We start from the raw sequence: 23,469 nt of genomic DNA, 5'->3' as shown, positions 1-23,469 counted from the left end.
AATACAGCTGGTTGGCATTGGTTTAGTACTGAATCACAAGGAATGTCTGTTGGACTTGGGACACATTAGACTTTCTTCTTCACTTGCAGTGCAACGATTTGTAGTGCCTGATAAATACATAAATTTAGCCATTTTTGATGTTTGTATGTAAAAAATCCATTTTGTGATAGCCAGACACTCCGCAAAGTGTTAGACTTCTCTGGTTAGAGCCCTGAAACTGGATATGACGCACAAAATAATGTGACAATTTCCTGTATTATTGGCTAAGATCTAATTTTAAACACATTCAGTTTTCTTTAGTGTTTAGCAAAAACTTGGGTGCTTATCTTTGAGTGATGTGATTTCCCCCCCGCCCCCCTTTCTATTAAACAAGTGAATCTCTGGGCAGCTGGAGGGGGAGAAACTTTGACCAAAGATTGTTCATCTGCTGCCCTACTGATTTCCTCATTTGGCTTTGTTAAGGATGATGATTTGGGCCGTGGTTCCCCAAATGACTGGTGTAGTCAGAGCTTTGTTCAAGTCAATGGGAGTCTGCAGGAACACAGAGATTCACCTGCATGGAAATGTGTGTGGGATTCAAGCTTTGGTGTTGATTTGGCAGCAGTTTTGGCATGTTTTTTCCTCCCAGTAGCAAACTTCACTGTCTGATATCCAAGAGTGCACATCTTTCTAATAAGCATTTAGCTAAAACACCTTAAAGTCCCTTATGCCCATTTTGGGATTTGGCAGAACTGCTTAATAATTATGTTAAAGGTACTTATAAAACCCTTTGTATTGAAATTTTTTAAAGTTCATATATTTGCCCTCATTATGGCAATAAATCTTGGGGCCAGAAACCATCTGAAGATCGCTAAGAGATATTCTTTATTTTATCAGATTGAGCTGTTTTTTTTCCCTCCACCTGATATTTATGTACACTTCAAAACAAGACTTGAGACTTTGTCTGTGGTTTTTGCATCATCGTGTACATAGACCACTGCTTAAACACTCAGATATGACTCTTATTTCATTAGAGTAGTGGTTGTGTCCTTCTGTTGAAACCTGTCCAGATGGGTAATGTTGCAAGCAGAGTTGTTCCCTTTGATACTTTGCATGAGTAGCCAGTCTATGATATAACTGTAATCCAAATTAGTGCAATTGTTTCATTGTATAAAATAATCCCTGAAAATTCTTCTGCATTACTTAAAGGAGACTTATAAAGGTTTCTTTAAAAATTGGGCATTCCCCCCCCCTTTTTTTGTTGTTGCTGTTTTACTATTATGAAGAAGGCCCAAATGGTTTGGGTTTTTTGTATTTGTTTGTTTTTTTCTGGAGTTTTGCTGGCAGACCTCCAGCAGGTCTCAGTGGTCATTGTGAGCAATAATACTTGATTGAAGGAGATTGAAGAAGTTTTAGTCAGTTCTTTTAATTTTTAACAATGGTTTCCTTGATTCAAAATATTTCTTTGTCATTTAACATAGGTAAATAATAACAAATCAAAAATGTTCTTTTTCACAGTTTGACTAAAATTCCCTTCCCCTCCTAATTGCTCAACTTTCATTCTCTTGACTTTGGTGATGCACTTTGCTGTTTCTCGGGTCATCATAGAGTCTTCCAGCCTCAGCAGGAGCTGTATTTCTAATGTAAAAAGACAAGGAGAAAATATTTATTTAAATTTTCTACTCTTTTTTTTTTTAAAAAAATTTTTAATGAAGGAGCAAAGAAGGAAACAAGTCCAACGTTTTTCCTCCCCTCTGAAGGGGACCTTCAAAACAGCATTTCATGAAGTTTGCGCTGTGTTGGTTGACTTATCCATGTACAATATAAAAGTACGTCTGATGAGGGGGAAGCAATATATTTCTTGACTGAGAAATCACTTAGTGCCACCTCAAAAGTGATTTCTCCTAGCAGTGCTTCTGACTTCCTATTGTCAATCTTTCTGGATATTTAACAATCTCTTTACTTTCTCTTCTTGTGTAAATAGCTGACTGAAGGCCTTTCTTCTGAGCCGTTTTTGTTTAAAAGGATAAATAATGAGAAGAGAAGGATGGGATTTGTTTCTAGATAATTTTCCACCATGAAATAGAAACTAACTATGGTACATTTGGGAAAATCTGGGCTGTGGTCTGGGTGAGTAACTAAGTTCATCCACAAGATGGCAGTAAAAATTTATAGTACCGAAGGTTGGCATAGACAACAACAAAAAAGCCCCAGTGTTCTGTGGGCATCTTTATACATATAGTATTAGTTGCTGAGGTTCTTGGATGGCAGAAATCTGAACTCCTTTAGTTCTATGAGGCTTTTAAAAAATGCTAATATTGCAACAGAGCTGAAATTACTAATTTCAGTGTAATTTGACTTGATTTTAAAACACTTTTATAGCAACTGTATGAAGTGGTACATCCCAAAAAGAATGAGTGAAGATAGATATAATTAGATATTTAGTCAGTAGCTGGTGGTACTGTGCACTGATGTGTTTCCAAATTTAAGTCTTCAGATAATTTTTTTTGAAGGTTGTTTCCACTTCAAAATGATTCCATCTAGCTTGGCTTTTAACTCCATTTAAGTGCATGTACATGTTCTTTCCCCCTATTAACTTTCTTAGGGTTGCCAGGTGTCCAGTTTCCACCAGAACACCCGGTCAAAAAGGGACCTTCCCCTGCCTGGTGAAAATGAGTGAGTGAGGGTGGGGGAGAGCGAGCGATGGAGGGATGGGGGATGGAGTGAGCGGAGTAGGGCCTCAGAGAAGGGGCAGGGCAAGGGTGTTTGGTTTTGTGCGACTGGAAAGTTGGCAACCCGAAATAGTTGAGGTAAACATCATTGGAAAAATAGATGCTTCCTTCTTTTCTTCCTTCTGTCATTAATCCACAGGTGGTAGCTCAAGAGTGTGATGTTGAAAACTTATAGACCTTAAAAAATAAAATAAAAAAATAATTCCAGCAATTCATTTTCTAACTCAAATAAGAATAAAATAACTGACTAGAGTCACTAATAACCAGAATCATTTTCCAATCTTCAACCTTTGGCATTTTAAACTTTCAACATCTGAGAGGAGGAGGAGGAGGAAGGAAAGAAAGGCCAGCATGCGGTCCCTGGTTGTACAGAAAATGGGTTCTTCCACCCCATAAACAGTTTAAAAGAGAGTCCTTCCTATCAATGTTAATCCCAACACTACAATTTAGCACTTTCAGATAGGTGGCTGAGATGTTCTACTACTTCTGTCCCTTTCTGTCTTCTGTTTATCTTAGCTGTAACTCATTCCGTAGGGAGCAATTCTCTAATTATTTTGAGCCATTCTCCAAATGTAAGGGATCGTTGTCTGTCTGTCTGTCTGTTAGCCACATGTTTCCTTCCCAGGAGCCGCAAACTAGTAATGAAGTCCTCAGCAACTCTGCAGAACAGCCCCACAGGGCAGATTTTTCCCGTTCAGTTATCTGGCTTCTCTTAATCTTGGCTACATTTTTTTTTTTTTGAGTACCAGCAATTTTCTCTGCTAATATCTCTCCCCCCACCTTCTTCCTCTCCCAGTCAACCCCCACAATAATTATGAAAGCATTTGGGCTAAATAACTGTCTTTCTCTTTGCAGCACTAATGGAACAGTAATTAATAAACTGAAAGTGGTTAAGAAGCAGACATGCCCTTTGCAGACTGGCGATGTGATCTATGTTGTTTACAGGAAGAATGAGCCAGAAAACAGTAAGAGGATACCTTTTTTTTTTTTTTTTTTTAATGGCATTGGCTAGTCATAAGGGATACAAGGGAATATCAGATGGTGAGAATAGAGCTACTCAGTGAATGATAGAGCAAGTAACTTTTTAATATTAAAACCACATTTTTTCATGATGTTGGGGGCCTTCTCTAGTTATCAGCATCATCATCTTCTATTATTTGTATTATGGTAGAGCCTATAGCCCGTGTTTGAAATTGCGGCCTCATTTTGCTAGATACTCTATAAACACATAGTAGAAAATAGCCCGTGCCCTACAAAACTTAGTCTAATTAGACAAGATAGATGAAGGCTTGGAGGAGAAATTGAGGCATAGAGAGGTGGAGAGACAAGCCAAAGGTCATGCAGTAGGTCATTGGCAAAGCCAGAAATAGAATCTGGGTCTCCTGGGTCCAACCCAGTGCCATGAAATTGGTTATAAAGTATTTAGCATTTGTTACTTTAGTAGAAAACGTTCAGTTTTCAGAGGTTTCCTTTATAATAGATGAAAGGTAAAGGTATTTTAAATACTAAATTCTAGCTACTGTGTCCAAAACAGGAATGTAAATCCCTGAAATGAAATTTTATAGTGGGCAGATTGGGAGTGTAACAAGTTATTACGCTGTCATATGCTCAGGAATTATTATGAAGTGATAGCTGCTACTGTGATGGGTGTGGTATTAAAACCCCAGATAAAACTTAAGCCCCAGATGAATTTGGTGCCTTAGACTTGTCTAAAGTGTAAGAAAGTATAAATGTCTTAGAATTTATGTTTGCAACTATGCCACGACAGGAAAATTTATAAGCTGTTTGTCCACAGTTTATTTTAGATGTATATAACTGTTGGAACCTGAATTCCCTTTTGTAACCTCACCATCAGTTTTTAGACTCTGGATTTATCAATTTGTGATGTCGGTTTTACAGGAAAGCAGTGACACATGCGCACACACTCTAAATCTATATCTACTATCTCTTTTGTTGATCCTCTTTTGGGGATTTCACTGTAGTAGTCAATACTAGTTGAGGAATTCATTTACCCCATTGTTCCAAGATAGATTCAAATGTTTTGAGGTATTAATTTTCTTTTAGTTAAAATGTATTTGAACAGGGCTGCTTAGTGCCTTAGTACCTATCATTCAGTTAAAGTTCTGAGTCCTGATTTTTTTCATCCCCTGTGCCTTGAAGGACTGAGAGTGAGCTTAGCTTTGGCATGTATAGTTGTCTTATTTCAGCAATTCTGAAGCAGAGTAAAAAGAATCCTGCATAGTTCCTTTGCTAGTAAGATTGATCACAGTGCAGATTCAGAGGGTGTTGGAAGGACCTAAATGGTTGAGGATAAAAAGCAAGGGGACACAATGGGATCTCTGGGGTTCTGTTAGGAAGCTGGAGGGTTCCCATAGGCTGGAGAAGAAAAGAATTTGCTCTGATTTGCTTTGTAAGTAGGTTTTGGGTTAGTCGGTGAATAGCATTTGGGTAGTGGCTTAAAATGTTATATGGAATTTGATTGTTAACTTTAAACTTTTTACAATAAAATCTAAGGAAAATTATATAAAAAACTGAACTTACGAATAGTTAGAGCTCACCTCTCAGCCTTCTGGAGAGAACATCCAGTACAGTTGTATTAGTAAGAGTAGTCACAGCTTATCTTGACACACAGCAGAATTTACAGTTAGGAAGTGTTTAAGCCTCAATTTCTGTGGTTGGCACAAGCTAAATTTCAGACAAAGCCATTCAGCTTGGTCTGAGAAGAATAGATCTAACTGTTCTGTTCCTAATTACCTCCTAAGTAGCAGCATTAACATTGGCTATAACAGCAATCTCTTGTTGGCCCTCTCCATTTTAGGAAACATATGAGAAGCAGCCACCTGTGGGTAGGAGTTGGTGAGAGTAAGAGGGAGAGAAATAAAAACACTTTTAAAATAAAATTTCTGCCATTTTCTCTCCTTTCAGATGTTGCTTATCTCTATGAATCCTTCAATGCAAAACAAGATGTAACTCAAGAACCAGTAGGTAAGTAAAACTATTAGTTCAAGACTAAAAGGGGGATGAGTGGTTGTGACTAATTGTAGCCGTTTTAAGAGAGCTTGATTCCTTCAAATCTTGTTAATGGACTCTGTTGAAGCCATGACCTTTTGAGGTTGCCTATCAGAGAGATGTTCTTTCCACTCCCTTTTCTGTTACAGAAGCTAATGTAGAAAATACGTGCCATCTGACCAAAGATACCTCACATATAGGAAGAAGTGATGATGGAACCCAAATTACCTCATCACTGCCAGCCACTCAATCTTGCTATGAGGAACCACAGCCATCTACTTCTACATCTAACCTCTTTAATGCTTCTTCTACCTCTCTTATCGAGCGGGCATCTGCTGAGCAGGATAATCCTTCAACATCTGGTAAGGTGTTGTGTGCAGTGTTTGTAAGGTTGGTGCCTCAGAAATTATGACTCTTCTGTTGAATCCTAAGAAACTAATCTCTTACTGTAGAGGATAGAATGATAATGATCAAAATCCCTGCAAAAGTTCAAGTCAAAGCACCTGATCGGTAGTTAATTTAATAACTTGTTCCATAAGAAAATCATAGGCTTAGTCCTAGTGGCTCGGAGAGGCAATTGAGAATTGTGTGAATTCAAGGACACAGAAGATGCATTTCAACCATTAAGTGTTTTAATTTTGCAGCACTCGCCATCTTGGAACTTAGGTGCAGCTGTTGGGGATTTTTCCCCTCATCAAGCTGGAGTGTAAACTTACTGAAACTATACAGATCACATCACAAAGCTAACTACAACTGAATATTTGCACGCATGCAGTCGCTCACTGAGGAACCATTCTAATCCTCACTGTTGCTGCTGCCATTCACCAGTCCACTTTTTCCCATTCAGAGATTTTTAAGGTTAGAAGCGACCACATTGATCATTTAATCTGACAAATAGAACAAAAGACAATTATTTAGAAGATGTAAATGATGTTCCCAGAAGTGATCCCCAGTTCGTCTACCCACCTGCCACCCAGTTTAACCAAGTGAAAATCCACTCTCATGCTGTCTTTCCAATTTACCAAATTACATGATCACTGCAGGCTGCCTCCTGACCTTCAGTTTATCCTCAATCTTCTGTGCACCTATACTGCAGTCTGTCTCATGACCTCACTCCATCCCTAAATTGCTAAACGCTTCAAATACTGCAGCATCCGATCGCAAGTCTGGCTCTGCCTGCTCATACTGGCTCCTTCCAAAGTATTGCTCAAAATGTGCCTTAGCCTTGATGTACTCTGCATATTATTTGTGCTCCCCACAGATTCTTCAACCACTTCTGTGGTAGGCTGCATATGTGGAAAGAGGTGTGTGTGTGTGCGTGTGAGAGAGAGTAAAATCACTCCAAGACTGAATCTTTATTACTAAGTACTGGCCTGGAGCATATTTTTATGAATGAATTATAAGCACTTCTATTTAGATGCGGAGCATTTACAGATTCTGTACCAGTTTCTTTAGATCCTCCAAATAATTCGGTATATTGCGAAAACTAGGATATATGATATACCATATAATCGTGCAAACGATGCCAGCACATTTGTTGTTTGACATAGCCTTTTCTCATTGAGATGATGATTGAATTAGGATGGGCATGTGTCATGGAAAATATCATAGTTTTTCTCCAGTGTTCCCTCTTTGTACATATCTGTTAATAATCTGTGCTTTCATTTTACAGGATCACAGTCCTCTATTTTCATTCCTGTGCCTGCTTTCCCCACTCTAGAACCTAGGTGTCCTGGAGCATCACATGAAGAACAAGGACAGCTGTATGCAAATAGTGAAACTTCCACTATCACTTCAAGTATCATTGATAAAGAGAGAAATGAAAGTTCTACATCAGAGCCTCAAAGGGAAGAGGAGGAGGACTTGGAGCCTGCAAAGAAGAAAATAAAAGGAGGCTAGTATATTACCATATTATGTGACCTACGATGTAGCCTTCTATTTTAATCTTTTGTTAAAATGATTTGAAAGAAGACTGACACTCTGCAATGTAATAAGAAGCTTCCAATTACGTACATGGCTGGTTTGTTAATTTTTCACAGAATTCCGTTTGGGTTAAGTGAAGCACAGGGATCTGAAATGGCTTACCAGGGCTCTATAGGCAGTTCAGTGGTTCAGTCTAGATTAGAATCCAAGACTCTAACTATATCTTATGAAAGTTTAAGACTATTATTACTTTTTTTCTCTGCTGAAGTGAAATGAATCCAAAATGCACTACTATAACCTAGAAGAGCTTTAAAGGATATGTTTAAATGGTGTGTATATAAAACCTTATTCAGAACACTATGGTTTTTAAAAACACATGCCCTCAGGCTTCTATTACATCAGGGCAAATATGTTTACTTTTAACAAAGTATGATTTAAAGGGATCAAATATTGTTGATTTTAGACCTGCTCCAGGCTTCCTGCTATTCTGTTGCTGGCTCAGTGAAAGTAATGGCTGTGACTGTAATACTGTGCAGAGATCAGTCTGCAAAGCAAGGACATCAGCTTTGTGACAACATTAGTGATGGAAGCAGATATGAATCATAATGCTTAGCTTTTTGGCTTAATTGAGTAACATTAAATAGGAAGGCTCTGACACCCATGGTCCAATTTCATGTATTGTTATAACACTGAGACATGTCTTCTCTGCAGATGAGAATGCTAGTCCATCTCTTCAGATGACAGCTCCAAGTCAATGTATAATTAAAGCTGGATTTGAAGGCGCAAAAACAACAAATGTAAAACCAGACAAAATGGAAGAAACACTCACTTGCATTATCTGCCAGGAATTGCTGCATGACTGTGTCAGGTACCTATAGTTTAAAAAGAACCTTCTGTAATTAAATGGGACTTAATACAGAGAACACAATAACTACTGTTTGGGGTCGTGGGGGTTTGTTTGTCTTTTGTAAAATACTAGTTTCTCTTGAGAGTTGGTAAGATTTTCTATTTTTATGCAGTGTATATACCAGGGTTTCAACATGTACGCTTCCCCCACCGTACAGTATTGAACAACTAGCTAGCTGCTTTAGACTGGGACTTTCAAAGAAGCTTAAATGGTAGAGTGTTCACATCCTAAAAAGCTTTGGGCAGAGACCACAGTCAGAGGCATGATACAGGATTTAATGGACCGTTGAGTCAATCTGGTATAGCAAATCTCATGATGAATTCTAGTTCACTTGGCCAGTGGCCGGTTAAACAAGGCTGTAACTCTTCTTTAATCAACATTACCATTTTCTGATGGGAAAACTGTACTATCCAGCTTTCTCCCACTAGACTGAAGTGAAGTGGAGTTTATCAGGTATCTTAGCCAGAAAAGCAGATCAGACTGAACATGAGATGCCAGTTGAAGTGTATGATTTTAATGGATTTTTTCCCATCTCGATATGGGAAAGGTGAGCATCTTTGCATCAAGCATGTATTTGGAAAAGGCTCAAAATGATAGGGGACTTGTTTTAAAAGTAATTGAACAATTATTAAAGTTAATTTAAAAAATGAAGAAGTGTCCTTCAGTAATCAAAGGTGCTAGATTAATAGCACAGCAGTCTGGGAAGTGTGGATGAAGAGAGCAGAGTGATTCCAGCTCCAGTCTATATTAAATCCTTGGTCTCTGACAAGACTTACAATAATACGACGCTAATTGTGAATGTGGGTTATTTTATATTGTAGACAAGCTTTCTACAATCTACTAAATCCTGAGATTATCCACTAATTTCCAATAGACTGCTAAACATCTGTCAGCTGATTGGTAACAGAAATGTGGTCACCAATTCAAATCTCCTGTGTAGTACTGGCCCCTTGTGAAACAGATCTTCACTGTAGAAAAACTAGTGGAAAAACAGACTTCCATACAAATCGTTATGTAAAGTTCTTTATGGTATTTCTTGATTATCTAAACAGATATCAAAGGACCATGCTTTTAAAATACTTTTGTATTTAAAGCTTATGTAAAAGGCCTGTTTTGAATCTTGGGATTTCTCATTGTCCCTGTGATGTAAACATGTTTGTGTTTCCAGCTTACAGCCCTGCATGCACACCTTCTGTGCTGCCTGTTACTCAGGGTGGATGGAACGGTCTTCTCTCTGTCCAACTTGCCGTTGTCCAGTTGAACGTATCTGTAAGAACCATATACTGAATAACTTGGTTGAAGCCTATTTAATCCAGCATCCAGGCAAGTTGGAAGTGTATTTAATATACTTACGTATACAGCATGTTTCAGATATTAAGTGTGAAATAGGTGTATAAACAGAGAAAAAGATCTTTATCCATAAAACCTTCTTTGCCTGTCTTACTATTTTGCCTGTTGCTCTCATGTTGCCATAAGAGAAAAAGAAAGCAGTTTATTACAGGAACCTTTTTATAATACTAGACCTGAAGGCACTTAACAAACGTTAAGGGTGCTGTGAACTTTAAGCACCCACTCCTGCAAATTTCATCCTAACTGACTTACCCAAGGTCATACACTGCCACTGGCAGAGCTGGAACTAGAATTATGAATTACGGGCTTCAGTCTTACGCTTGTGAGTTTATAAAATGTCAGATACACGAACATTCTAGGTTGTATTACATAGCTACAACTACTGTAGTCACATGTTCATAAATACTGTGTACATTGTTTAAAAACTTGCAAGGCGATGGAGATGATTTTGCTCTGGAGTAGTCGATTTGATGATTTACAGCTATTTTTTTCTTCAGGTTCATATTTGTGTTTCTTTTGCAGATAAGTGTCGTAATGAAGAGGATGTACGTAGTATGGATGCTAGAAACAAAATCACTCAAGACATGCTGCAGCCTAAGGTGCGAAGGTCATTTTCCGATGAAGAAGGAAGTTCTGAGGATCTGCTGGAACTGTCGGATGTAGATAGTGAATCCTCAGATATCAGGTATGTGCATTGGCTTAGCTTTGTTTGGGTCTGAGCGCTGGCAGTCTCAAACCAGGCTAGAGCACTGTGTTAACTGCAGCCATTTGCAAAACTGGGGTTTAATCTTTATTGCATCCCACATTTTGAAGCCCTGGCAGTATGTTTTCATGAACATTGTCAGGGTTCAGTTTTGATTTATTTTTGTTTTCAAGTTTGTTTTGGAACCTCTATAATAATCTCAAAAATGATAAAGTGCTTATTTATAGAGGCAGCAGGGAGCTGATCCAGGTCTTGGCACAAGCTAAAGCAGCCCAAGATCACCAGAGTACAGCTCCAGCCATGCTACCTTCTGCCCCTGGCATTCCCTCTCCACCAGATGTCCAGTAGTGGGTGATGTTGAGCAGCGAGTGCTTTACTGAAGGATTCCCAGATACAAGGAGGATTCCCAGCTGGTTGGCTAAGTCAAGTTTCTGGTGCCAAAGGGGATGGAGTGGAACCGAATGGTGGATCTGGCCCTAAATCACCACATACTGTTGTAACTTTTTGTCCTCCTTTTCCTCCATCCTACGCCTTCTTGGATTGGAAGCCAAGGCAAGCATTGTGTCATTTGTAGGTCTTGGAAAGCATCCAGCACACTTGTGGGCTCAGTGTAAATTACAACAATCTAGGGCTACTTGTACTCACTTCTGGAACTAAAAAACTTTAAATGCTTCTGAAATAATTGTGGCCTTTTTATTTTACCCTTTCTAATTTGAAAGGAACTAGGAGTGCAATACTTAGCTTCGCTGCTCTATGTTGCTGAACGTGTAAGCATCCCTATCGAGATTTTATCTACTGGGTTTAGGCTAACACTTTATAAAAACAGAAACAAATAGCTAGTTGAATCCACTCTGGAAACTATAGATGTATAAAATCCAGTAACCTGATTGTGTCTGTCCTTTCAGTCAGCCTTATATAGTGTGCAGACAGTGCCCAGGATATCGGCGACACTCCATTCAGCCACTTCCTTGCCCAGGTCAAGAGGGGGAAGCAGGAGGATTGCAAGCACTGGGAGATGCACCATCGACGTCTGCCGACTTTCCTACAAGTCAGTGTGATGAAAAGCTTGTTGTTAACGTGGTACTGGGACACTAAGAAATACATGTCACTTATGAGGAAAGGACACTTTCTTGGGGAGTTGTGAAAGTTGGCATCTTTCTTGGAGTCTTGAGACATGAAGATGATTTTCCTAGGTTACTGGGGGATAAGTCAAGCCTTTCCTGTTTATTTAACAAATACTATGTGCTCTGTCTTTTAAATAGCTATCCGTTATAGCTGAGTGGAACATTTTCTGTCACCCTTGTGGGAGTATAGAATAATCTGTGTCTTTGTGAATTTCAGCAAAGGGCAAACCACTACTACAAAAGCAGATTTACAACACTCCATATTGGAGTTATCAGTGCTGTGGGTTCAAAAGCTTACAGGATTTGTAGTGCATACAGGGTGAGTGTAGATGACTCTAGTCAGAGTAATAAGTAATCCACTAACTACTAGGGTTTATCTGGATTTCCCAGGGAGGGGAATAAATTGTAGAACATCAACTGATTAGGGTCATCTGAAATTGTTCTCCATTCTTCATGGGTTGACCATCTTGATTTTGCTGCTGGTGGATAAAATTGAAGGTTTCATCAAAAGCAAAGTGGTATCAAAAGGTCATTAAGCTTTTTCTCCTGTTGTTTCAAAGCTGATTGAAAAAATCATTCCTTGGTTTTGATTTGTCAACTGTAGAGTCTGCATGTATATGTGTAATGAGAGAGTTATGTAGTCAAATGTACAAGCAGAAAACTAAAGAGAACTTACAGCTGTGTTGCCCAAAATACACTGTTTAGGAGCAATTGGTTCTTTTACTTCTTAAGCTATTTCCCTGTATTGAATAAAAGTTTTTTGTCGTTTAATAGTGTAAAAGGGTATATTGTTTAGAAGCCTTAATGCCAATTTCCCTATTTTTCCGTATAGCCTTCTAAAAACTTTAGTGATATTGCTTAAGTGTCAAGTTTCTCAGCTCTTCGGATGCTGATGTGTGTGTCTAACGCTCATTGGTACTGTGGTCCCATATTATATAATTCTTTGGGGTTTTATTTATTTCAATCTAGCTGTCCAGGAGTATGTCTGTCCTTCTCAAGGAAATCACGTAATATGCACGTGCTGTTTTCAACCAATGCCAGACCGAAGAGCAGAACATGAACAGAATCCCAATATTGCCCCTCAGCAATGTGAGTAAACTTTATTGTCCTAAAAACAAATTTAATTCTTATTGTTAATCCTAGGTCTTGAAAGACATTCTGACTCTTCAGATCATGTGCTGTTACAGTAAGAAAGGGTCTTTCTGCTTCTGTGGGGTTTAATTAAGCGGGGGGAGGGGAGGTTGTTTTCTCCTATATCTGTACTATAAGCACAATTAATGCACATTGTTTTGAAATATATTAGCATTTTTCAACTATAGCGTGGATGGAAAGACTTATATCTTCGTTGTCATAGTGATGCAGCAAAATGCATTAGCTGACTGATTTTTTTTTTCTTTTTTTTTTTTGTATTGTAACATTTCTCATATAGCCACCATTTATGTCATGTTAGTTGTACAGTGGAGCAGTGTTTTGTGTAAAACCCTGTGAGCTTTAGGTTATTGTGCTGCTTTGTAAGACCAATATACCTGGACAGTGGTGATTGCCTTGGGTTGATCGTAGCTTTTCTTTGTGTTCACAGGCACAGTCTGTCTACAGCCGTTCTGTCATTTGTATTGGGGCTGCACTCGGATGGCATGTTTTGGCTGCTTGGCACCATTCTGTGGTATGGCAGGAGAATCACTGTATCAGCTATAGCCACTTTGCATACAATAGTGTCTCGGTTACTTGGATTTTACCAAGCTTAATTTTTTAATGTCAATGTAACGTTGTAGTTCAGATTAGGTTTTAGCTCAATCACAGTCATGGCACAGAAAAAGAGAGGGGATCTACGTTATGTTCCACATACATGTAACTCTTTAAATGTATAATCCTTAGCTTTGACATGCTTTAACGCTTTGACATCATATCAGATCAGGCTAGCAAATTACTTTTGTGACTATAAATAGCACCTTGGGTATTAAAGAGAATTTTGCAACATTTCAGACTAAGGAGAAAAACATACAAATCAGCATAAGAACAGTGAGAGCCAGATCTTAAAATGTTAGAGAAGACCCTTACCCACTTCAAAAACGTTTAGACTATACCGTTAAAATGTGTCACAATTAATGGGTTATTGTATTGTTAATAGATGCTGAGCAACAGTGGCTCCTGTGGACTGTAATGAGTAGTGGGGTGCTTAGTACCTAATCTTGGATCAGTTCCTAAAGTTGGGATGTTACATGATATGCTTCTATATGTGTTTGCATAAACTCATATACTGTGTTCATAAACATCCATCTTTGTTACAGAAGAAAAACTTATTTAGAAATTGCAAAACAAAGATAATTTCTCCTCTTCTTAACAGAAATAAATCTTGGTGACAAGTGTTTAGATGGAATCCTAAACAACAACCATTATGAGTCGGATATTCTAAAGGTATGTTTAAAAATCACTATATGTTGGATATGAGCATGAGAACATGTAACATTGAGATTGTGACATACCAGGTGTTTAAAGCAAGAAATCCAGAAGGAGATACTCTTCTCCTTTATCCATCCCATTGTGTGTAGGTCCAGCAGCAATTGAGTGATGTTTGTTCATTCACTGTCTGGAGATGCAGGTAGTGTCTAGGCACAACTAACATTCTTTAACTGAAATTCCATGAGTTATGTTTTGTTTTACATTTAATCACTCCATCCTCACCCCCAAACTCAACATCACTTTAACACCATTCGCCTAATCCATTAACTCTTACTCAGACAAATATTATTTTCAAAGACAAAGTGAGTTTAGAAGACTGAATAAAGACATCAGGAATGTGTTCAGCCTTTCATGTTGGTACATCTCTTTGAGAAGAGTGCAGGAGAAGACACAATGGACAGTAACTGCTCTGAGCTGTTAATGAGTCAGGTTTCTGCTGTATATAATAATACCTTACCTTACTCTGATGTCGTGTGATAGTATTCCCATTTTACAGATGGGGAAACTAAGATGAAGTGGCTTTCCCAAAGTCACCCAGCAGGCCAATGGCATGAAATAACATATATGCTTAGATTGTGTATAAATACATAGTGTTCACGCAGTGGAGTGTAATTAATATCTAGTGTGTGTTTATGTATACATACCTGTATACACACAGACACACACAGGGATTTTATATTGTAGTCTGTCAAGCCTAAAGTGCACTCCATTCCTGGATGACGAATTGTAATGGATTTTGGCTCAGGGTGTCACTGTGTTATCTGCTCTGCACCAGCACTAAACTAATGTTACTAAACATCCTTTCTGCAAGAGGGGTGGGGGTGGGGGGAAGGGTGTTCACTAGCAATGTTGCATGTGGTGATCTTTTCAATAGGGCTGTGTCCTGGCTGGCAGTTTTAGGTGTGCCACCAGTGCGTCTCTGAAAGGCAAACTGAATAGTCCTTCAGCTTTCAGCAGAGGTGACCAAGTATAAAACTTACCTCACTGAGCAAATGGCCAGCCGGAAGTATTGTATTTATTTCTGGGTCATCTTTTGGCCGTTTCAGTTTCAGTGCCAGAGGAAGTGTAGAGATTTGAACTAGAATTCCCTCCAAGCTATCCTGAGCCCTCCAAGAAATCATGTTAAAATTAAATGACTGAAAGACACATTCTGGAATTCAGATGCATCTAGCAAACAGGTGTTACAGCTTTATACATATCAATGATGACTTGCTAAGAAAACCAGTTCCTAAGGTCTATTAAGAGGTGTAATGTCCAAAAGATTAATAATGGGAAAAAATCTACAAAGAAAATTAGGCATATTACAATTTTTTCCTCCACTTGAGTTAGTTTTAACTTAAAGTATATGCCAAATATTATGTACCTGACCATGATCCATGTTGTCTTTAGCTAAGGACACTGGGTAAAATCCTGGCCCCGTTGAAATCAATGAAAGTTTTGCTGTTGACTCTAATGAACCAGGACCTCACCTTGCTCAACTAGGTTTCAATCCTGTGAAGTCTTACACACACACTTACCTGCAGTGGGACTACTTGAATGCTTAAAGCTAAATACCTGTGTTAGTCTTTGTGGGAGAAGGGTCATGGTGAACATAGAGTACTGACTTTAAGTATCGGTGATCTGACAATGGTAATACTGGTAGTCAGGTTAAAGAAATATCAATAATTTGGATTAAAAATATAGAATGAAATGCATTTTGAAAACCTATTTAGACTTACATTTTTGTTTCATTGATATCTCTTAGCCAGTTCTAAATATACATTTTTAAATTCCTTATTGCAGGATTACCTGGCATCCAGGGGTTTTACATGGAAAAACATGTTAAATGAAAGTCTCTTAGCTCTTCAAAGAGAAGTTTTTATGCTGTCAGGTAAGTCTCTTCATTCTTATGTTTATTTTGTGTGGCATGCATTTCAATAAGTAATAGTGGATTGCGCTAAACACATCCTGCTTTCCTAAGATGTCTATGTACATGCTCAGAGTGGTCACTGCATTTTTTGAGACATTAGATTAAATGAGATTTAAATTAATGCTGTGTACAAACTGGCTTGTTCTCCAGATTACAGAATTACTGGGAACACAGTGCTTTGTTATTGTTGTGGCCTCCGCAGCTTCCGAGAGCTCGCCTACCAGTATAGGCAGAATATTCCTGCTGCTGAATTGCCAGGTGAGGAATGGGGAAAAATTAATTTGGTCCCATGACTGTGAAGGCCTGTGAACGCCGAGTCAAACCTCTTTCAGTTAAATGGATCCTCCCATGCAGGTCCTTACACCTAGGTGTAGTCCCGTTGCGGGCAGTTGGTGGTTCCCTTTGCAGGAGTGAGGTCTTAGGTTGGTTGCCTTACTCATGAGTTGTTGTAAAGTTTGTGTGTTACCAGTTCAAAGAGCGGCTAGTGCCAAAATCTTCATAGGGGATTCTTTGCCTCCAATATGGCTTGTTGTTTTTTTTAAATTTTAAATATTTGAGGACAAAAGTGCATACTAAAACACTTCAGAAGTAAAGCATAATATATAAGAACAACTAGCTGTTGACTATAATTTAGCTATCATAAATTCTTTGCACATTTAAATGCAAATCAGGTGCTGATATTTTCTGAATGATATCAATTATATTGGCTGATGTCGTTTATTGGTTACAAGAATTCATCCCAACATGCATTGTAAAACTGTTGAGCAGCATAGAGCTTCGTTATAAGATAGTAGGGGCAATTGTATCTCCTTCAATTCCAATGTGTCCACAGCCCGCTGGGGGCAGATGAGCCCTTCTGTTAATCTACTTTTAACTCAGTTATGCGCTGCAACTCTTTTTTTTCCAAACAGTCCTTGTTGTTAGCAACAGCTTCTCCACTCAATTACCTGCTAAGCATGCTGCTGCGAGTTTCAGCACAGCATGGGGCAGACGGGCCAGCCTAGTGTGTTTAATTTTTATAAGTAACATTTTATCTGCCTAGGGAGGCACGTTTGACTGCTCAGCTTTACATTCATGATAGCTGTGGCAAAACTACAGAAGCAAAAATAATCACTACATATTTTTCTCATGTTCTGTTTTGAAGTATATCTAAACTGTAACTGGTGCATGATGTCTTATGTATTTAAGGCCCGATCCTGTTTCCACTGAAGTCAGTGGCAAAACTCCAAGTGGCTTCAATGGTGCAGGATCAAGTCATTATGCAGAGGGCTGGTCCATGTTTGCCCCCAGTACATGATGGGTTTTTCTGTGCTTCAATATGTATTTTGTAAAAATGACAGGAAACTGGTATAACTTAAAGCAGTTTCTTGCAAAAGGAGGTCTTTTCTGTCCCCAGCAACACCTAAGCAAAGCCATTTACAGCAGTGGATCCTAATGTATTTCAGCTACATTGATTTTTGTCATCTGCTACATCTTTATTCATTACTTTATGCAATAAATGTGATATTATGGTGGTTTATTTTATAGTGACTGTCACATCACGTCCTGATTGTTACTGGGGGCGCAATTGCCGGACTCAGGTTAAAGCACACCATGCTATGTGAGTTGGTTTTTTGGGGTTTTTTTTAAGCTTGAACTTAAAACTATCAAAAATTCAGACTTAATGGAGTAGTTCTCAAGTAGTGGGTCCTGTCTAGAACTCTGAGAAACTGTTTTTTTGCAGCACAAACCAAAACTGCATGATTTTGTCTGGTTTCTGTTCCAGAATTGAAATTTATGCCAGGTTCAAGGACTGTGGAACATCTGTTGGTCCAGTTTCAAGTGAGCCTGCTCTGATTTATGGTTCCGGGTAGAAACCACATGCTATGTCGAGATTTTGTACAAACCTGAAACTCGAAGTTAGAGCCCCATCCATGTAGAAACAAAGGAAACGGGTCACACAAGCACCTGTGAACTGAAATAGCCAAGTTTGGCACAGTTTTGATCCTGACTTCCCAAGCCCAGACATCACTTCCCACGGAATCAGACTTTCTAAGTTCTTTGTGCCTGGGTTCTCCTCAGATGCACTGCATAAACCCTGTTCTGGTCCCTATTTTGAAGTGCCATGGGATTCCAAGGATAGTGGGATGCATCTGAGGACAAGATTACTCTTGTTGAAAGTGGTTATCTGACATCTCCCTGTTGGAAACAGGTTGAGAACCTGTAGCCTTAGGAGTCTGACGTGGCCTGCCATTCCTTGTTGCCAGAGTGGCTCCAAGAGTTTCATTCCCTGGACTAGTTCAACTTGGGCTCCTGGTGAAAATGAAGAATTAAGCTCGAAGAGAGGAGGGGGATCCTTCACTTTTCAAGTGTGTAACAATTCTAGGGAATATAGACTCCAAATCCACATGTGAAAGACAGACCTTATGCAAGTCACCCACTAGCAGCTGCATAAGACTGCATGTCTGATATCTTTAAAAAGGGTTTGATTCCTTTAAACACTATTTGATTCCTTTAAACACTAGTCAGCTGGGTGAGAATTTCTTGATCATATCTTCTTTTGTTAGAAAAAGAGACTCCAGTCAGTTAGTTAGCGGAGGACAGTCTCAGGCCTCTCAAGGTACATGGTCATGCAAAAGAACTAACTAGAAGTGAGAAATGCCTATCTGTAGAATCAAAAAGATCTTTTTTCCCCACAAAGGGCCGGATTCAGACTTAGCATAAACCTGTGTAGCTCCACTATATTCAGAGGAGTTGCTCTCACGCCAAGCCTAAATTTGGCCAAAAGTTAAAGGACTTAACAGCGTGCTTAGCTCAGAATTGATTGACTCCATTAAGCAGGGTAAGGGGAGGCAGAAATACCATTCCTCACTTGACCAATAATGATCCATGTTCTCAGCTCCTAAAAAGGAGCTGTCACTTTCCCTCTACTGAGAGATCGCTTTAATGAGCGGAAGGTCCTGCTCTATCTATCTAATTCTCTGAGAAGACTATGCAGTTATCATAATTTTCCTTTAATTCAGACTATTGTGGTCTGAAAATCATCCATCTGTGCAGCTTATACAGCCAGATCATTAGACATTAAAAATGTTCATCCACCAATCTCTTCCAAGGGTGAAGTTTGTGGAGTATATTCTGCAAAATCTAATTTTCTTTCTCTTTTTTTTCTCATAGATTTAGTTTAGGTGCTTTGATATATTTCTGCAAGAGTTATCTGTAGTACTGGGCTGCATTATTGTTGCTAGGGGGCATTTTGTTGTTTGATGCACTTGGGAGCTGATTCACTGTCCAAACAACTGCCAAACTTTCCTATTCAGATTGCAGTTGGGTTTTTTGTATCCCTCTGGAATAGGAATTGAAGGAAGCTTTAGTAATGATTCAGTGCTCTTTCTTCAAGCATTAGCTGTACAACTTTGGACAACCTTCTTCTAGTTCCAGAAACCCATGAAACAAAACAGTCCTGACACACCACTGTTGCATCATCCATCGCCTTCTGCATGAGGCAGAGCTGTTCTGCTAACTGGTGTGGGTTTGAGACCAGATTCTTATTAAATAAGAGGGCTGAGAGCCTCAGGCCTACTACTCCATCTCCTGCAAACATCTACACGCTCAACTCTCAATTTGTGCCTTAAATACATGTTGGGGCACTGAACCCATCAGGGAGAACCCAAGAACAGACAAGTGCTTGACAGTAAGAAAGTAGTACATTTTATAGAATTCTGTATTACCTGTCTAATCCAGGATGATCAGTATGCCACTTCCATGGAACCCAAGTCACTTGGGAGGATGCATCCTTCTTCCCTAAAGTGAGAGAGTTTTCCACTCTCCTTTATTTCCAGAAATAGATTCCAAATTCATCTTGGATCTCAGAAATCAAAGAATGTTTATGTTAATCTGGCTAATAAATAAATTTCAGCATGTCCTGAAGGTTGTCTAACAACTTCAGTTCCCAGTGACTCTCATAATGCTGACTGCTGAAAATTACCAGTGTCTGTCAGGTCAAGATTAATTCTGCTTATGTGTCCTGTCTTAATTGACTCCTGGATTTAAAGTATGCAGTGGTAGAGAGGAATGCAGTTAACAGGTTTTCAGTGTGCGTAATGTAATTAACAGTTGTTGGATAGAAAAAATACTGAGAATTCTATTATGAAAAACTTTATGGAGGATAGGCTTCAGCCTAAAATAACAGGCCGCAATGTCTTCAGGTTCTGATAGCATTAACATGTATATGTGCTGCTTTAAACTTTTGTTTGACTTTAAAATATCCTAAAGCAGGTTTGACTCTTTCATGGTGTTGTACTTCTGAGAGCAATTTTAAACTTTTTTTTGTTTCTATTTCAGGAAATTCAATCACATTTGTGAACAAACACGTTTCAAGAACTGAACTTTCTGAAATTGAAGCTGTCTGAATATTTGTAGTCTGTAGAAAGGGGATGAAAGCCTGAAACACTGATCATATAGGAAATGTTATCAGGAGATTTTCATTATTCCCTCACAGCAGGGAGTCAATAACTTTTTCATCAGGTACTCTGGTGTGACCTTTTTAATTTGTAGAGTTTAACAGTTATATATGAGTAAGTGAGAACCTCTTGAAAGAAAATCTGACAAGCATTGCATTCCATCCTCATTATTACAGTGTTACTATTTCACTATACTCAAATCAAGTAATAGCAGCCATACATTGGAGGACCTAAGAATAATCAGTGAGGAGTGTATTTGCACTAAATGTGTCTGAAAATAAGAGAAACCTTTATTAAAATGGAAATGCTCTGTACCAGTAACTTAATATCAAAGGAGGAAACTCAACACATGTTCAGACTTGTCCACTTCTATCTTGTCACTAGCATTGCAGTTGGGATGGAAATCTATTAAAGTTCACTTTCACAAAACAAGAAGGTGATCTGGTATATGTTCATCAGAATGGTTTTTTTGTTAATTTTTCTCCCTGTTCATTAAACAAACAGCTTCAGCTTACAGCCTCAAATCAGAACAGTGCTTTGCAGGAATGCTATACAGGAAAGCATTTTTTTTGTTTTAGTTTAGTAGTATAGATGTTTTTTTACCATTAGAATTAAATATCACAAACATTTTCACAAATATTTACAAATCAGACTCAAATTTGGGATAGTAATTGCTTATGAACAAGCGTCTGCTTTTAATAACTGTTTAGCAATTTTCTATCAAACTAAACCATTATTGACATAGAGCAGACAGTAAGACAAGTTGGTGCAATTTTTTTAATGTATTTTTTGGTGTGATATTGTATGTTAGCTAGGCATGTGTAGTTTTATCTTGCAGCTGTGCTCTAGCATGTGCACATTGGTAAAAGCTTAGAAAGGCTGCCACTTCAACAGAATATAACAGATTTACAAGAAAGAACAAATGTTACCTATGAAAAGGTCCACTGCAGATGAACTTTAGCAATATGGAGAAATTCTTTTGATGTGGGGGAGATTTTAAGGGGGCACTGGTATCTCTAACATGTTGAGTATGTAGACTTAATTTTTCACTCCTCTATTTTTTCCTTAATTATGTTCAGAACATTTCCTGAGATCATAAAAATGTGATGTAGTCATAAATATTTCCTAGTCGTCTGGCAACTAATGTTCACGTGCTTGATTTGGACCAGCTTTTCATAAGTATCATACCCAGGAGAGCAAAATAGAATGGGAAGAAAGCGTACAAAGTTACCTCTGTATATATCGTGTTTTAGGTATGCCTTATTTTGCAAGCAAGGTTTACACTCTATGCTATGTGTTATCATGCAGCACGGGGTGGTGTAGCACATTGTATCTGTTAGTTAATTAAAAAAATACAATACTGCACATGTTAATATAAATGCTAATTAAAAATAATGGATTTCTGTTCATATTTTTATTTTAAAAGTAGCTGCAGCAATGATGGATCTGTTGGTAATATCCATAATGCTGTTAAAAGTACACTTGGGTGTGGACTTCTCTTCCTAATCTCTGGGCATTTCCTCCTGTGAGTAGGGTTGAAATCAGATCTGGAATAATACTTGAAACTTGTTAACAAAACTTTGTTTCTACCTTTTACTATTACTAACAACGTTCTATTGCATCTGCATTCATATTTTATGTTTAGAAAGTTGATTTTTTTAATGGTTATTATATCTTCTCAGGACAGCCATTCCCAGCTGTTTGGTCTCAATTTCAACTCTGGCTGTGCATGTAAGCAAATTGCATGTATTTGTGGAAAGAGAGCCTTTGTACATTACATGTAGAAATGTGCTTTGCATTCTCACTCACTACTTTCCATGCCCCACATTGGCTTTTAGCATAGACTTGTCACTATGCTAATGTTCAAGTCCCTAATGTGCTGAATTTTTTGTGGATTAAGAATAACATCTACCACCCTATGTACACCTTCTCTTGCACCTGCACATGCTGTTGGGACGTATTATGTGACATCTTAAAAATCTGCAACAATCTCAAATACTTGACATCCAAACTACCTGTATAGTAGAGGTTCCTTATATACCTTTTATGTACCCCTCTCTTCCCCCCCCCCCCCCAATAGAGAATAAATATGGCTTTCTATGCATAGGGGGTTGAAGTAGTGCAATGGAATGAGAAGGTTTTTGTGATTATATTGTACTTGGAAGAGCTGAGAGATTAACTTGCAAATGGGGAGGGTGAATAAATCCTGATCTTTATATGCTCTTAAGTAACTAAGAGCATCTGTCATGGGTATTACATACTCTTATACATTAGTCCTTTTAAAATGTATGGTTGCCAGGTGATATTTAGATAATGTGATAACTGTATAAACTATACTTGGTGTAATTGTTTAAATACTGTAAAGGTGCACCATATTTTTAACCTATCTAAAGCACACCCCCACCCTCTTCATAAGAGACATTTGGGAGCTGAGCATAGAACCTTGTAGAATAGATGTTGTGAAAACAAGGGTGATTATGATAGGGTTTAATGTAGTGGTGAATAAGATACAGTCTCCCTCTATGAGAAGGTTCTTTTATAAAGAAGGTGGAGTGCAGTTCTTCCAATTCTTTTTGTGATTTCCTGGACTAAAAAGTTATTAAAAAAATTACCCATTTAAGCTGTCTGTTTCCATTTCATCTGTGCTGTTTAATCTCTCCTCACCACAAACTGTACATAGATGATGTACACATCACCTTCTAATGCTCAGTCATATTGCTCATCACTTGAAAGTTACTGAGTTTTTACAACAAGATACCAGACTGGAACTCATGATAACTGAGTATAAGGTATTACCTGGAGGGAGTCCTTGTCTGTGGCATGTGAGAGATCTGGCTTAGCCTCCCTTATATACCTGTCAAGATAAATTTGCAAAGGATCTCCAGTCTCTCTGCAGGATTTATAACAAATGAGCTGTACTTCAAGCCAGCTCCA

The 23,469-nt window shown here is 38.4% G+C and overlaps 1 protein-coding gene across 2 annotated transcripts in view; it reads left to right on the top strand.

Annotated features, from left to right (window-relative positions):
- Positions 1–23,135, top strand: part of CHFR (checkpoint with forkhead and ring finger domains) — a 30,128-nt gene extending 6,993 nt beyond the window's left edge. Inside the window, exons 4-18 of one of the 2 annotated variants that reach the window (XM_074972604.1) lie at positions 3,567–3,676; positions 5,637–5,696; positions 5,870–6,082; positions 7,441–7,614; positions 8,355–8,511; positions 9,719–9,873; positions 10,423–10,585; positions 11,509–11,651; positions 12,697–12,816; positions 13,307–13,390; positions 14,072–14,142; positions 15,970–16,057; positions 16,247–16,354; positions 17,624–17,696; positions 20,417–23,135. In XM_074972604.1, coding sequence (XP_074828705.1) covers positions 3,567–3,676; positions 5,637–5,696; positions 5,870–6,082; positions 7,441–7,614; positions 8,355–8,511; positions 9,719–9,873; positions 10,423–10,585; positions 11,509–11,651; positions 12,697–12,816; positions 13,307–13,390; positions 14,072–14,142; positions 15,970–16,057; positions 16,247–16,354; positions 17,624–17,696; positions 20,417–20,459 — 1,762 coding nt within the window. In that variant the 3' untranslated portion in view covers positions 20,460–23,135. Of the gene's footprint in view, positions 1–3,566; positions 3,677–5,636; positions 5,697–5,869; positions 6,083–7,392; positions 7,615–8,354; positions 8,512–9,718; positions 9,874–10,422; positions 10,586–11,508; positions 11,652–12,696; positions 12,817–13,306; positions 13,391–14,071; positions 14,143–15,969; positions 16,058–16,246; positions 16,355–17,623; positions 17,697–20,416 lie in introns of both variants that reach the window. The other variant, XM_074972603.1, reaches the window with a different exon arrangement.
- The last annotated feature ends 334 nt before the right edge of the window (positions 23,136–23,469 follow it).

The sequence above is a fragment of the Natator depressus genome, chromosome 15, assembly GCF_965152275.1.
Source record: "Natator depressus isolate rNatDep1 chromosome 15, rNatDep2.hap1, whole genome shotgun sequence".
NCBI lineage: Eukaryota > Metazoa > Chordata > Testudines > Cheloniidae > Natator > Natator depressus.
Note: the sequence above shows the minus strand (reverse complement) of the source record. Positions and strands in the feature narration are given on the sequence as shown.